At 45.2% G+C, this 14,293-nt stretch overlaps 1 protein-coding gene across 1 annotated transcript; it reads right to left on the reverse strand.

Moving 5' to 3' along the window:
* Window positions 1–3,011: 3,011 nt before the first annotated feature.
* Window positions 3,012–9,264, reverse strand: LOC132513169 (CXXC-type zinc finger protein 1-like). Its single transcript, XM_060137350.1, has 10 exons — window positions 9,242–9,264; window positions 8,174–8,225; window positions 6,142–6,249; window positions 5,852–6,015; window positions 5,264–5,471; window positions 5,052–5,162; window positions 4,677–4,726; window positions 4,365–4,461; window positions 3,264–3,416; window positions 3,012–3,158 (listed from the first exon to the last, which is right to left on the reverse strand). Exons 1-10 carry the CDS (start codon window positions 9,262–9,264, stop codon window positions 3,012–3,014), a joined length of 1,113 nt encoding a protein of 370 aa, XP_059993333.1.
* Between the last annotated feature and the right edge of the window lie 5,029 nt (window positions 9,265–14,293).

The raw sequence follows: 14,293 nt of genomic DNA on the forward strand, positions 1-14,293 counted from the left end.
TTACTACAGGGATTCTTTAATGCCCCCTAAAAACACTGGAAAAGCAATGGGTACAACAAACAAATACATGAATTAATCTATTAAATTAAAAACTTGGTTATTAAAAACTTGGTTATTTCCTGCTGTTTCTGGGAAGGGGCTTGGGTCTGTGAAGTCAAAGCTGCAGAGGGGATGATGTGCAGGTACGTTGCAGAGATCAGATTCACCAGCCCAGAAACACCCACACTTCAGCTGGGGGCCACACCCTGTGGGAGACCCAGGGGGCACCACATTTCTGTGGCCACAAGCTGTGTATCTGTGACTGATATGATTGTGTGACACTTGGAAAAGGCAGGTTTCTCATTGGGACCAAGTGTACAACTATCGCCTCCTAAGTCGTTTAATATCTGTCCTTGCACCCTGATCCAAGATTTCAATTTCTAGAAAACAATCATGTATATGCATGAAGATTTAAATGCAGGAATTTCACTACTGTGATGTTAATAGTCAAAACCAAAACTATCCTTCATAAATGTTAACTAACAGTATATTGGTTATAAAAATTATGATATATTCAAAGACTCAATATTATGCAGCTATTAAAATTGTATACAAAAATATTTGCTGACGTGGAAAAATACTTAAGTTAGAATACAGAGCAAAGAGAGAAGGTAACCAAACAATTCTAGTTTTCATTTAAATTAATGTGCATGTATGAATATACTAAACACTCATGAACATAAACACCAAAGCTCAGAGCCAGAAAAAATATCTGAAAGCAAAAAAATCAAAATATGGGGCTTCCCTGGTGGCACAGTGGTTGAGAGTCTGCCTGCCGATGCAGGGGACACGGGTTCGTGCCCCGGTCCCGGAAGATCCCGCATGCTGCGGAGCAGCTGGGCCCATGGGCCATGGCTGCTGAGCCTGCGCGTCCGGAGCCTGTGCTCTGCAACGGGAGAGGCCACAACAGTGAGAGGCCCGCGTACCGCAAAAAAAAAAAAAAAAAAAAATCAAAATGTTAATAGAATTTAGTTAGGAGATAACAGAGGTCATTTAAATTTTATTCTTTCTACTTATTTGTAGTGTATAACTTGCTTTATATTTAGTTTTATTATACAAATAGTTATATTTGTAATAGTTACAAATATAACTGTATAATAAACAAAACTAAAATGAGTTTTGTCATATATACTGTCTTACTGACCACATGACCCTGAGCCCCTGTGAAAATGAGCCTCTCCCCAGAGGTGACAACATCCACAGGAAGGAGGGAACTGTGGGGCAAGGTCTGGTTCCCTCATCGTCTGCCTCTGTTTACGGACTCTCAAGGGGAACATTTTTTTTTTAGTCTTACCACTCGGCATGCAGGATCTTAGTTTCCTGACAAGGGATTGAACCTGTGCCCCCTGCAATGGAAGCTCAGAGTGTTAACCATTGGACCACCAGGGAAATCCCTTGAGGGGAACTTTTAGTGGGAAACTTGGTCTTGGCTATTGTGTGCTGAGGGTGGAAGGCACAGTCAGGAGACCAGGTTCCAGTCCACTGCTGTCACTCACAATCCCAGAGGCCTGGGCAAGTCATGTACCTTCTCAGGCCACTTTACTCATCTTTGAGAGGAGGAGGAAGAAGCAGAAGGGCCCTAGAGAGCGTGGTCACCCTACTACCCTGCCATTCTCTAAGTTCCAAAGAAAAGGGATTTTTCTGCCCTAGATCAGGATAGAGGAGAAATCAGCAAATCCCCAAGGATCAGGGGAAAGCAGGCTCTGGTAGAGATCAGCTGAGTGTATGCACAGAGCCAGTGAGGACTGAAGGGCCTGTGCTGGGCGTCAGGGGGGAGCGTCTCCCTGGCTGGGGCCGGTGGTCACCCCCACCCACACCTCGCTCACAGACACCCTGCAGGGAGCTGCCTCCCCCTCCTCTAGTCTGTGGGGCTGACCCGCTCATCCCACCTTTCCTCCATCGGCTGCATCACATTTTCCACTGAAACAGGAAGGGCTCTGGATGTGGGACACCAGCCCCATGGTGCTCACACATCAGGAGGATGGTGACCTGTCTCAGGGACACCAAGTCTGGAATTTGCTCCTCCTGTGACACACCTGCCCCTGTCCTGAGGCCCTGGTGATCAATATCAGGTACCTCATTTAATTTTCACTGCAACCTTGCCAGCTACCTGACAATGATTATCCTTAGGACCATTTTACAATAGAAGCAGCTGAAGCACAGTGAGGCTAAGTTGGTTGTCCCAAGGTCACACTGCTAGCAAGTAGAATGACCAGGAAATACTTAAGCCGAGGTCAGCTGACTCCAAAGTGCCCACACTTAGCCACTCTGTGATTCTAAACCCCATATGGGGTTGACTCTCAATAAACAATATTCCTATTTCCCATTGTCTTCAAAGTGCTCAGGCTGAGGAGAGGCAACATCTTGTGTGCATAAACTGATTGCATATTTCACTGCACATCCAGGGCAACCTACCTGTCCCTCCCTCTTCTGACAGAGATGAAAACTCAAACTCACCCTCCCCACCCACTTCTTAGACACTGGAAACCAGGTGTGCACCAGGACCTGCACTGAGCACACCGGGCATCATAGGCACCCCCAAATGTGCACTGTAGCCCACCCCCCAAGTAAAGCTGCACTGTCACCCACCACCACTGGAGGTTCGGAATTGGGTTTGTGGCCAGAGAGAACGGCTTAGGGGCCACCAAAGAATATTAAAATCTCTTGTTCTAAAGTTTTTAAACAAAACTCTGGATGGTGGGAGATGAGGGCAGGGCAGATCTCCTGGCCCCACCCAGATTCAGGAAAGAAAGAGAAGGGGGATACAGGAACAGACAGAAAGAGGGGGATTTTGAGGACCACCCCACCTCAAGGAGGCATAGACCGAGACAGGAGACTAAATGGGGAACAGAGAAGCACAGAGAAACTCTGAGATGCCCTGAAAAATATATTAGAGGAAGAGGTGTGTGAGGAATTCGTAGAGTGTCACCCTTGCACAGGGTGTTGAGTACAGGACCTCAGCTGAGCAGAGCTCAGCTGTCTACTCTGGAGCGTAGGTCAGTGGTGAGCGGGTCATGCTGGGTTGTCTGATGAAGCATCAGGGCCAGCAGCCCTGCCCGATTCTTCATGGCTGTGCGCACCTTGTGCTCCTGCTCAACCAGCTCTTCCAGCTTGAGCAACTGTGGGGGGCAAGCATGAGAAGGGCCTTCTAGGATTCCATCCCGCCTCTCAGCCCCTAAGGGGCGTACCATGTAATGTACCATGTAACGTACCACGTAACGTACCATGCACACGCGCTCTAGGTCCACCTCGGCACGTCTCAGCTTCTCCCAGCAGTAGTGGTGATTGCACAAGCGTTTGGGGAGGCAACAGAAATTACCGGTGGGCTCAAAGACGTTTTTCACTAGTGGGCAACCGCACACTTCTTCATCCGGTACCTGTGGGGAAGAATGAAAGATGATGAGGTACGTGAAGGGTGGCAAATGGAGGGTGATCAGGCAGGCAGGATGCAAGGAAGAGGGGAATAGAGGGCAGGCAGGCAGGAAGGAGAGGAATGGGGAGTGGTGACCTAGCGGGGGGAAGAGAGGAATTCAGTGATTAGGTAAAGAAGAGGGGGCCAAAGGGGGATGATCAATCATGGAGAATGGAGGAAGAAGTTAAGCAGGGATGTAAGAATGGAGGTGATCAGGCAGGAAGGACAGAAGAACAGAAAGAGATCAAACAGGAAGGAGAGGAAGGATGGAGGGGGGGTCTGACAGGGAGAAGTAGATGAATGAGGGTTGGTAAAGCATGGGGGAGGTGAGGAATAAGGCTGGGAGGGTGAAAGGGATGGGGGCTGATCAAACAGGGAAGAAGAAGGGATTTAGGACATGACAAGCAGTGAGAAGGCAATTGGGGAAGTGAGGCAGGGAGAATAAGAATGGAAGGAAGTCAGCAAGTGAGAAGAGAGGAATTGAGGGTAACCATGCAGGGAGGGAGGGGGGATTGTGGGGTGGTCAGGCAGGGGCTAGGAAAAGAAGAGATGAGCAAGCAAGGAGAAGGGAAGAATGGGGAATGGTTATGCAGTGAGGAGCAGAGGAACGGAGGCTGGTCAGGCAGAGGGAGAGAGAAATGTTGGGGTGCGGGGTCAGGCAAGGAGATTATGAATAAATGAACAGGCAGGGAGAAAAGTAAAACTAGAAAGTGATTGGGCAGTGAGGGGGGGTGTAGGGGAGGTCAGGAAAGGAGGAGGGGATACATAGGGATTGGTCAGGAGGCATGAAGGCAGTCAGGCAGAAGGAAGAAGGAATAGGAGGCAATCAAGCACTGGAGGACGAGAGGAAGGTGGTCAGGTAGGGAGAAGGGGAGGAATGGAGGGCGATGAGGTAGAGAAAGAAAAGTCTCACCTTGGGGTCCTTCGAGTGCTCAGGGCATAACACCTGGAGTCGCTTACAGTACCTCTTACTCCGTGGGTTGTAAACATCACAGAAGAGCCTTGTGGCTCTGGGGAGAGGTGAAAGTGAGGTGCTAAGGGTCAGGAGGAGGCTGGTCCCACCCTGAACCCTGCCCACACTTTGTCCCCAACCCCACCTATACCCTGCCGCTAATCTGCCCACCTCTGTCTCTGAGCCTACCCACATCCTGCCCTTGATCTTGCCCACCCTGCTCCTGACCTTGTCCACATCGTGCCTTTGACCCTGAGCAGCACTCACACTCACCCCTCAATGCGAGTGGGGTACATGGACGTGAAGGGCGATTTGCGCTCATACTGGGGAAAAAAAGAGTACAAATGGGAGGAACTATAGACACACACTGCGTAACCTCCCATGAAAAAGCCCCAAACAACACATTTGCTCCCTGTGGACCCTACGCTCCTGTCTACTCAGCCGATGTCCCCCCCTCACCAGTGGCTGATGCCCAAATCTTGGCCCCTTTACTGGGGGTGGAAGAAAAGCACAAATGGGTAGAGCCATGGATGTGTGTTGTATTCTCTTCTACAACAAATACCCGGGCACCAAACCTGCCCCCCTCCTCATGGACCCCACCCAGCCAAAAACACCCTTGCCCCATCTTCCCCCAGCCAATGCTCCAACCTTGGCGAAGCAGCGCTCCATGTGGCGCAGGGCAACCTGCGTATTGATGGGTTGCCCGCAGGAGACACAGAAGATCTGCAGGTTGACGCTGTTCCTGCCATGCTTGTCACTCTGCATAGGACCGTAGAAGGGCCAGTAAAGCAGTGCAGGGTGGGGACGGCAGGGCAAGATATCAGGCACCTTTCTGCTCCACCCCACCCATTCCCACTCACCTCTTCATCTTTGCACACAGCCTGCTGCTTGCCACGCTGAATGATGGCCTCAAGTTCATGGAAATGGCACTCTAAGTCCTTCAGGCGGGTGTGGGTGTCCTGCTGCTCACGGTGGATGCGCTCGAGCATTTTCTTGCCATGCTCCTCAGCAATGCAAGGGCTCTTCTGCCACTGCTGGATGCGCTTGGGCAGGATCGCATAGATGCGGCTGGAAGGGGAGACAGCAAGAATGGAATGCGTATGTGGGGGCATCAAAATAAGAAGAAATGGATGAGTGGCCGAATGGTGGATGTTTAGGATAATGAATGGTAGATGAGTGAATGTTGGTGAATGCGTGCTTGGATGGTGGATGGTTGGGTGCATGGCTAGACAGCTGGGTGGGTAAGTGACTGTTGAGGGTGAATGAGTGGGTTGGTGGATGGAATGTGGATGGGTGGTTCAGCGGGTCGGTGGATGTAAGGGTGGATGGATAGGTGGGTGAGTGGACGAATGGTGGAGGATGCATAGGTAGCGGGGTAGATGGACTTACAGCTGGCATAGATCATGCCCTACTTTATTCCCTGTTGCTTAACCTCCAGGTGCACTCACTCAGCTGCCAGCTTCATGCCACAGTCGTCCGAGCAGTACTTGGAGCCTGGCCGGGTGGGGTGCACACAGTCAGGCCCCAGGCACTGCCGCAGTGAGGCTGGGTGCTCGGCATCTGACTGCTCTGGGTCTTCTGACTTTTCCATGAGCTTCTGCTGCTTCTCCTTCTGTGAGACAAGAGTGGTCAAAGCAGGGGCAAGGGAATCAGTGTCAGCCCCCTAACCCTGTACTACTACCTTGCATTCTGCCCCCAACCTCTGCCTCCATGCCCCCCATTCCACCATTTCTGTCACCTTCCACTCCACTTTTTTCTTCAAATTCTTCCTTTTCTTCGTATCCATTGCCTGCTTCTGCAGTGCAGAATCTAGGAATGGGAAGTCCTCAGTGTCATTCATCCAGGGCTGTAGGCGAGAAAAATGCTGACAGGTCTCCCCAATTTGTTTCTTAAATGATCTCTGGACACTCCGTGCCGCCTCTCTCTTCATTGCTGAGCCTCCCTGCCTTCAATGTCCTTACCCTTCCACGCAGGGGCCCTGCCATACACTCATCAGGCTTTGATTGTCAAGAATCTCGTATATAAAACTCCTGGTATAAGCTTCAGTACTGAGGCAGGTCCTTTTCAGACAACAGCTGGTGTATGGCCTCCTTTCCTGCCGATGGCATTGCCCCCACCTGGTACTTCTGGGACAGCTCAGACTTCTGTAGTTGAGGCAGGTGTGATCGAGTGAGCAGTTGTCAGGGGGACTATGGCAAAGTCTCTGAGAGTATCACAGTTAAGAACTGACGGGCAGACCCTCACACCAGCTCCATTCCCCCAACCACCCTGTGTCCTAGATTCACCAGAGACCAGGGATTATAAGTAGCTCTCCTGTGCTGATGGAAGGAGGGCTCTGGGTCAGCACTAAGTGGGTGGGGATGGGCTCACCCTGCCCCAACACTCCTGGCCTCACCCTCTGGCCACTGTGGCTGGGGCCCACAGCACCTGCCTGGATGCACTAGGTCTTGCCTGCCTGGGAATGACTGGCACCACCTGGCCCTGCTTGCCCACCTTATCCAGACACACTTGGCTAGTCCATCTGGCTGCATCTTGCCCAGTCGAAATCATAAGGCCCTGCATATCCACCCAGAAAAGCTAGACTCCACCTCCTTACACTTAGAGGGCTCAGCCTGCCTTGTCCACCCTCCAGGACACACCTGCTACCCTGCTTGCCCTACACCATGGTCCCAGACAAGCCTCCTCTGCCCAGCCGGCCCAGCCCCTCAGACATGCTCCGCCCACCTTTCTGTCCCGCCCAGTCTGCCTAGTCTCTCCAGGCTCCACATGCCTGACTCTGCCTTCTTGGACACACTCTGTCTTGCCTTAAGGCTCCCAGCCCTGTGGGTCCCATGCGCTGCCAGGCCCTGCCCGCCTCCCAGACTCTCAGCCTCATATACCCCTCCCCACTTCCTGTACATACTCTGCTCTGCCTTACCTCTCACATGCTGAGCCATGCCAAGCCCTGCCCCTCCCCCACTTGCACGTGCCACGCTGTGCGCTGTCTGCCCTGACTCACTCACCTAGAAGAATTTGACAATCTTTATTCTGAAAACTACTCCTACCTGAACCCAGTAACGCCTGCTAAAATATATAAATATACAAATGTTTTTAAATGTTTGCATGCATTTGCACACACACGCAAATCATTACTCTCAAAGATTAGAAGAGCAAGCACACACACAAAGAATACACACGTTTTGGTTAAGACAGTTATCAACCAGAGAACACATACTAGTTTCGAGCTACAGATGCAATATTAATAAAAACTCACCCTGGCCTTAGTCTTAAAGGAAGTCTGAACACTTTCCAATGAATAAGCATCACACAGGGCACAGAGAAGTCGCGTTAGAAACAAAAGCCTTAACTTAGTGGCCTCTCCCGTTGCGGAGCACAGGGTCCGGACGCGCAGGCCCAGCGGCCATGGCTCACAGGCCTAGCTGCTCCGTGGCATGTGGGACCCCCCCCGACCGGGGCCCGAACCCGTGTCCCCTGCATCGGCAGGCGGACTCTCAACCACTGCGCCACCAGGGAAGCCCAAACCTTAACTTTTGAAAATTGAAAAGGGATATCTAAACTCTGAGGAAAAAAAATAATAACAACGGAAATTAGAAAATACTTAGAACTTAACGAAAACGAAAGCAATACATACCCAACTGTGGTCTCAGCTGACAATATAAGAAGACAGAAAATAATGATCTGAGCGATCAACTCAAATTCGAACAAGTCCCTATACTGACTCGAAAGCCACCCATTATCAACCCCCAAATCCCCTTCGACGACCCCCTCACCCACTCCTCCGTCTTCAAAGCCCTCACAAGATACCTCAGCGCCCGGAAGGCGCTACACGGAGGAGAGCTTCAAGGCAGCTGAGATAAAAATGGCAGCAAAGCGACTTCCAGTCCGGTATCGAACTTAGCGCCACCCCTTCCCGAAAGTACTGTGTTTGCACTTGCTCCAGACCCTTAATATCGGAGCTGCTGTACAGCCCAAAGTTTGAAGCAAATGGTTACAGAGAAACCATAGTTACAGAGAAACCATAGTTACATGCACGGTGTTCTGTGCGTCATGAAGGATACACTAGTCTCTTTTGACGTCAGCGCCTAACTGTTTCACACATCCGAGTGATCTTCACCGCATTATTGTATGTGGCAGGAAAATTGATCCCTTTATCATTTCCAATTATTTTGAATAATTACATATTAGTACCATTTTACTATCTGCTATTTCAATCATGAGGTAGGCAATGAGAAAAACAAAGAAAAACAAGTAAATCAGCTTTTGGAAGTCGAGAAAGTAGAAAAAGATTTATGGAAAGGCAGGAAAAATAGAAAGAAAAATGTAAGAAGGTAGTAATAAGTTCATATTTGAAATTTATACTTTATTACATAATCAGTAATAAAAAATTGTCAATGGGGTAAACTCTTCAGTTAAAGTCAGAGATTGTCATTTTGGATGAAAATTAACAAGTCTAGCCATATGCTGTTTATGCCAAACCTGGCAAATCATAAGGATACAGAAACGTTTGAAATAAAAGGATGGAAGGAAATTTGCCAGGTACATGCTAATCAAAATAAAGCAAGGTCAATTATATTAATATCAGATTAAAATACTAAGACAAAAAGTATTAATTGGAGTTCAAAGAGTCATTCTATAATGATTTGATTCACCATGAACATGTAAAAATCTTATATAATATATGATTAAATCCAATCTTATATAATTAAATCCAATCTTATATAATACATGATTAAAATGATGTGTAATGAAAATAAAGAAAAATATATTAGTAAAAGTAAAACAAAAGTAAAATAGAAAAAAACATTATCATTGTGAAAGATTACAATCACACTGCTCACCTTTCAGGACTCAGCTTTGGCATCACCGTCTGGGAAGCTCTCTCTGCTTCCTTTCCATCTGGATGACCAGCCTCTCTTCTGAATGAATTTGTGGACATAATTATATAGCAAGAATGTTTCTTTTATTTTAATCTTGAAATTAAGAAGTAAATGGAGGCATTGTCTGAACCCCTCACACCTGTTTTGTCACACCCATTTTCCTCAACTAGAAATGAAGGCAGGGACAATGTTGGTCTTGCTCACTACTGGTTGTGCAGTGCCCAGCATACACATGACACACAAGAGTGTCCAGTAGCCACTGATGACCAGGTGCCTTGCCTGGTGTTGTTGCAAAGTGGCAAATTACTGCAATTTATCTGGCTGCATATTATTCCTTGAAGATAAGAGCAAATAAATGCTGTAATTTACACTAGAGTTGCATCTAACTAATCATCATGTAGAAAAGCAAAGTTCAAAAATGTTAAGATGTTGCTGTTAAGAAGCTATTGTCCTGGTTCGAGCCTAGCCTCTAAAGACAGTATCCCCTGCTAAATCTTCACAGTTTTTATCAAATCCAGTTTAGGGATTGGGGCAAGAGGTGAGAAATTCAAGCTGAACTAAGAAGTAGTCTGCGAGCTCTAAAGAAAGCATTACTACCTCTCTATGGCTGTGAATGTTTATAAGCACTACTTGTTTTGTCCCAGCTAAACTTTTAACTTCCCTTTGAGTTATTTTTCATCACTGTGGCTCATTCAAAGAATCTCGGACAGCGTTTTGCTCTTCACCTCTGACTTCAGACCTACCTCTCCAATATCTCCTGTCTCTTTACTGCTGATTTCTTTCATTCCCAGTTCCAAAGCCCTAGTTCAGGTTTCCTGTATTTTACATTATAATGAACTCCCACCTCTGACATGTGGCTGGCTAATCCATTTTGCCTCCAGGGTTGTCTTCCCAAAGGGCCACAGATGAAAAAATTATGTCACCATTCTCCTTGGGAATCTTCCCTGGATTCCCAGGGTATTCAGAATCAGTTCTCCACTCTGTGGTGTGCCCATCAAAGTTCTCTATGACAGGGCCCCACTTTCCTGTGATAGACAAATCCTCTTCCCAGGCCCTCCAGGTGTCAAACACTCAGGACATCCTGGATAGTCACTCTCTTGTCAATGCAGCATGGGCTTCCACATTCCAGGCCTTTGCTCAGGCTTGTCCTTCTCTTTTGCTTAGTCCTGCTCACCCTTCAAGACTCAGCTTTGGCATCACCATCTGGGAAGTTCCCTCTACTTCCTTTCCAACCAAGTGACCTGCTTCTCTTCTGAATGCACTTGTGGAAATAGTTATAATAGTGAGTGGTGTTCCTCTTATTTTAACCTTGGAATTATAAAGGATGGGGGAGAGTTGCCTGTACTTGTCTGTTTTGTATTTGTCTGCTTTTGCCTGTCAACTTTCTGCTTATCTTTCAACGTTAAGCTCAGGTGCCTGCCCCACTGGGAAGCCTTCCCCAAACCCCTTGCTCCTCCTTTTTCAGTTTTCTCACAACACCTCTGTCATTCTGCTTTGTGTCACTGTGTGGGTTGCAGGTTTCTCTCCTCTACTAGACAGTTAAGGCAATGCTGGAGAGTGAAAGACTGCCAGCACAGTGTTCCTACAACAGTTGTTGGTGATTCATATATTGGATATTATAAAAACCAAAGTTTTAAGGTTTATTTTAAGAAATAGTCTTCACAAAGTGAGAGAGTGGCATGGACATATATATACTACCAAACGTAAAATAGCTAGCTAGTGGGAAGCAGCCGCATAGCACAGGGAGATCAGCTCGGTGCTTTGTGACCATCTAAAGGGGTGGGATAGGGAGGGTGAGAGGGAGGGAGACGCAAGAGGGAAGAGATATGGGAACATATGTATATGTATAACTGATTCACTTTCTTATAAAGCAGAAACCAACACACCATTGTAAAGCAATTATACTCCAATAAAGATGTTAAAAAAAAAGAAATGATAAAGGGAGTCGTGAAGGTTGAAATGAAAGGACAATAGAGAGTAACTTGAAGCCATATGAAAAATAAAGATCTCAGTAAAGGTAAATACATGGGCAATTATAAAAGGCAGAATTATTGTAACAATGCTGCATAACCACATTGTTTTCTACATGATTTAAGAGACTACTACATTAAAAAAAAGCAATTATTAATCTAGAAGCTACTATTATTATAACTTTGGTTTGTAACTCCACATTTTGTTATCTTCATAATTTGACAGGCTAATGCATTCTTTAAAAATTATTAGCTTAAGTTTTTGAACACACAATGTATAAAGAAGTAATTTTGTGAAATCAACAACTGAAAGAGGTGGGGATGGGGCTATTAAAGGAGAAATTTGTATATGCTACTGAAATTAAGCTGGTGTAAATTCAAATTAGAGTGTAATAACTTTAGGATGTTAAATGAAACCCCCATGGTAACCACAAAGAAAATTGCTATAAAATATACACCAAAGGAAATAAGAAAGGAATTTTAAAATTTCATTACCAAAAAAAAAAAAAAACCCAACAACTAAACACAAAGGAAGACAGTGTTGCAGGGAAGGAGGGACAGAAAGCTAAAAGACATACAGAAAACAAATGCCAAAATGGAAGTAAGTCCCTCCTTATCAGTAATTATTTTAATGTAAATGGATTAAACTCTCCAATCAAAAGATAGAGATTGGCAGAAAGGATTTTTTTCAAAAAAGTGATCCAACTGTATGGGGTCTACAAGAAATTCATTTTAGATCCCCGAACACTAATAGGCTGAAAGTGAAAGTATGTAAAAGGTTATTCCATGCATAATAAACAAAAGAGAGCAGGGATGGCTATACGAATATCAGACTAATAAATTTTTAGTCAAAAACTCTTGACAAGAGACAAGGAAGGACATTATATATTAATAAAAAGTTCAAAGCAGTGAGAATATATAACAATTATAAACATTTACATGCCTAATAACAGAACATCAAAATATATGAAGCAAAAATTGACAGAATTGAATGGAGAAATAGATAGTTTTACAATAATACTTGGAGACTTCAATACTCTACTCGCAATAATGAATACAACAACCAGACAAGAGATAACTAAGGAAACAGAGGACATGAACAACACAGTAAACAAACTCGATCTAACAGACATATACAGAACACTCTACCCACTACAGCAGAATACACATCCTTCACAAGTGTACATGGGACATATTCCAGGATAGACCACATGTTAGGCCACAGATTAAATCTCAATATTTTCTAAAAGTTAGATATCACACAGAGTATCTTTTCTAAAAACAATGGGAATGGGCATCATCAGAAAATCTACAAGCAACAAATGCTGGAGAGGGTGTGGAGAAAACGGAACCCTCTTGCACTGTTGGTGGGAATGTAAATTGATACAGCCACTGTGGAGAACAGTATGGAGGTTCCTTAAAAAACAAAACATAGAATTACCATATGTCCCAGCAATCCCACTACTGAGCATATACCCAGAGAAAACCATAATTCAAAAAGACACATGCACCCAAATGTTCATTGCAGCACTATTTACAATAGCCAGGGCATGGAAGCAACCTAAATGCCCATTGACAATCAAATGGGTAAAGAAGATGTGGCACATATATACAATGGAATATTACTCAGCCATGAAAAGGAACGAAATTGGGTAATTTGTAGAGACGTGGATGGATCTAGAGACTGTCATACAGAGTGAAGTAAGGCAGAAAGAGAAAAACAAATATCGTATATTAATGTATATATGTGGAATCTAGAAAAATGGTACTGGTGAACCGGTTTGCAAGGCAGAAATAGAGACACAGATGTAGAGAACAAACGTATGGACACCAAGGGAGGAAAGTGGGGTGCGGGCGGTGGTGGGATGAATTGGGAGATTGGGATTGACATATATACACTAATATGTAAAAAATAGATAACTAATAAGAACCTGCTGTATAAAATACAAGAATAAAATAAAATATTAAAAAAATAAAAGCAATGGGATGAAATTAGAGATCAATAACAGAAAGAAAACGGGAAATTTCAGAAATCTGTGGAAGCTAAACAACACACTTTTAAGCATCCAATGGATCAATAAAGAAATCACAAGGGAAATTAGGAAATACTTAGCGACAAATGAAAAAGAAAACATAACATACAAAAGCTTATGGAGGACTTCCCTAGTGGTGCAGTGGTTAAGAATCTGCCTGCCAATGCAGGGGACATGGGTTCAATCCCTGGTCCAGGACCATCCCACATGCCATGGACCAATTAATCCCATGCACCACAACTACTGAGCCTGCGCTCTAGAGCCCAGGAGCCACAAATACTGAGCCCACGCACCACAACTACTGAAGCCCATGCACCCTAGAGCCCGCATACCACAACTACTGAGCCCGCGTGCTGCAACTACTGAAGCCTGGTGCCTGGAGCCCCTGCCCTGCAACAAGAGAAGCCACCACAATGAGAAGCCTGTGCACTGCAACAAAGAGTAGCCCTTGCTTGCCACAACTAGAGAAAGCCTGTGCACAGCAACGAAGACCCAACACAGCCCAAAAATAAGTAAAATTAAGAAAAAGAAAAGCTTATGTGACACTGTGAAAGCAATGCTAAGGGATAATTTATGGCTATAAACACATTAAAAAACAAGAAAGATCTCAAGTCAACATCTAACTTTACAACTTAAGGAACCTGTAAAAGAGGAAAAAATTAAATCCAAAGCTAGCAGAAGGAAAGAAATAATAAAGATTAGAGATAAAATGAAATAGAGAATAGAAAAGTGATAGAAAAGCAACAAAACCCAAAGCTGATTCTTGAAAAGATCAACAAAATGGATAAACATTTAGCTAGATGGACTAAGAAAGAAACAGAGGATTCAAATTATTAAAATCAAAAATGAAAGTGAGTACATTACTACTGATTCTACAGAAACAAAAAGAATTAAAAGAGAGTACTCTGAGCAATTGTATGCCAACAAATTGGATAACCTAAATGAAATGGACAAATTCCTAGAAAAACAAAGCCTACCAAGACTAAACCATGAAGAAATAGAAAATCTGA

This window comes from Lagenorhynchus albirostris, chromosome X (genome assembly GCF_949774975.1).
Source record: "Lagenorhynchus albirostris chromosome X, mLagAlb1.1, whole genome shotgun sequence".
NCBI classification, from domain to species: Eukaryota; Metazoa; Chordata; class Mammalia; order Artiodactyla; family Delphinidae; genus Lagenorhynchus; species Lagenorhynchus albirostris.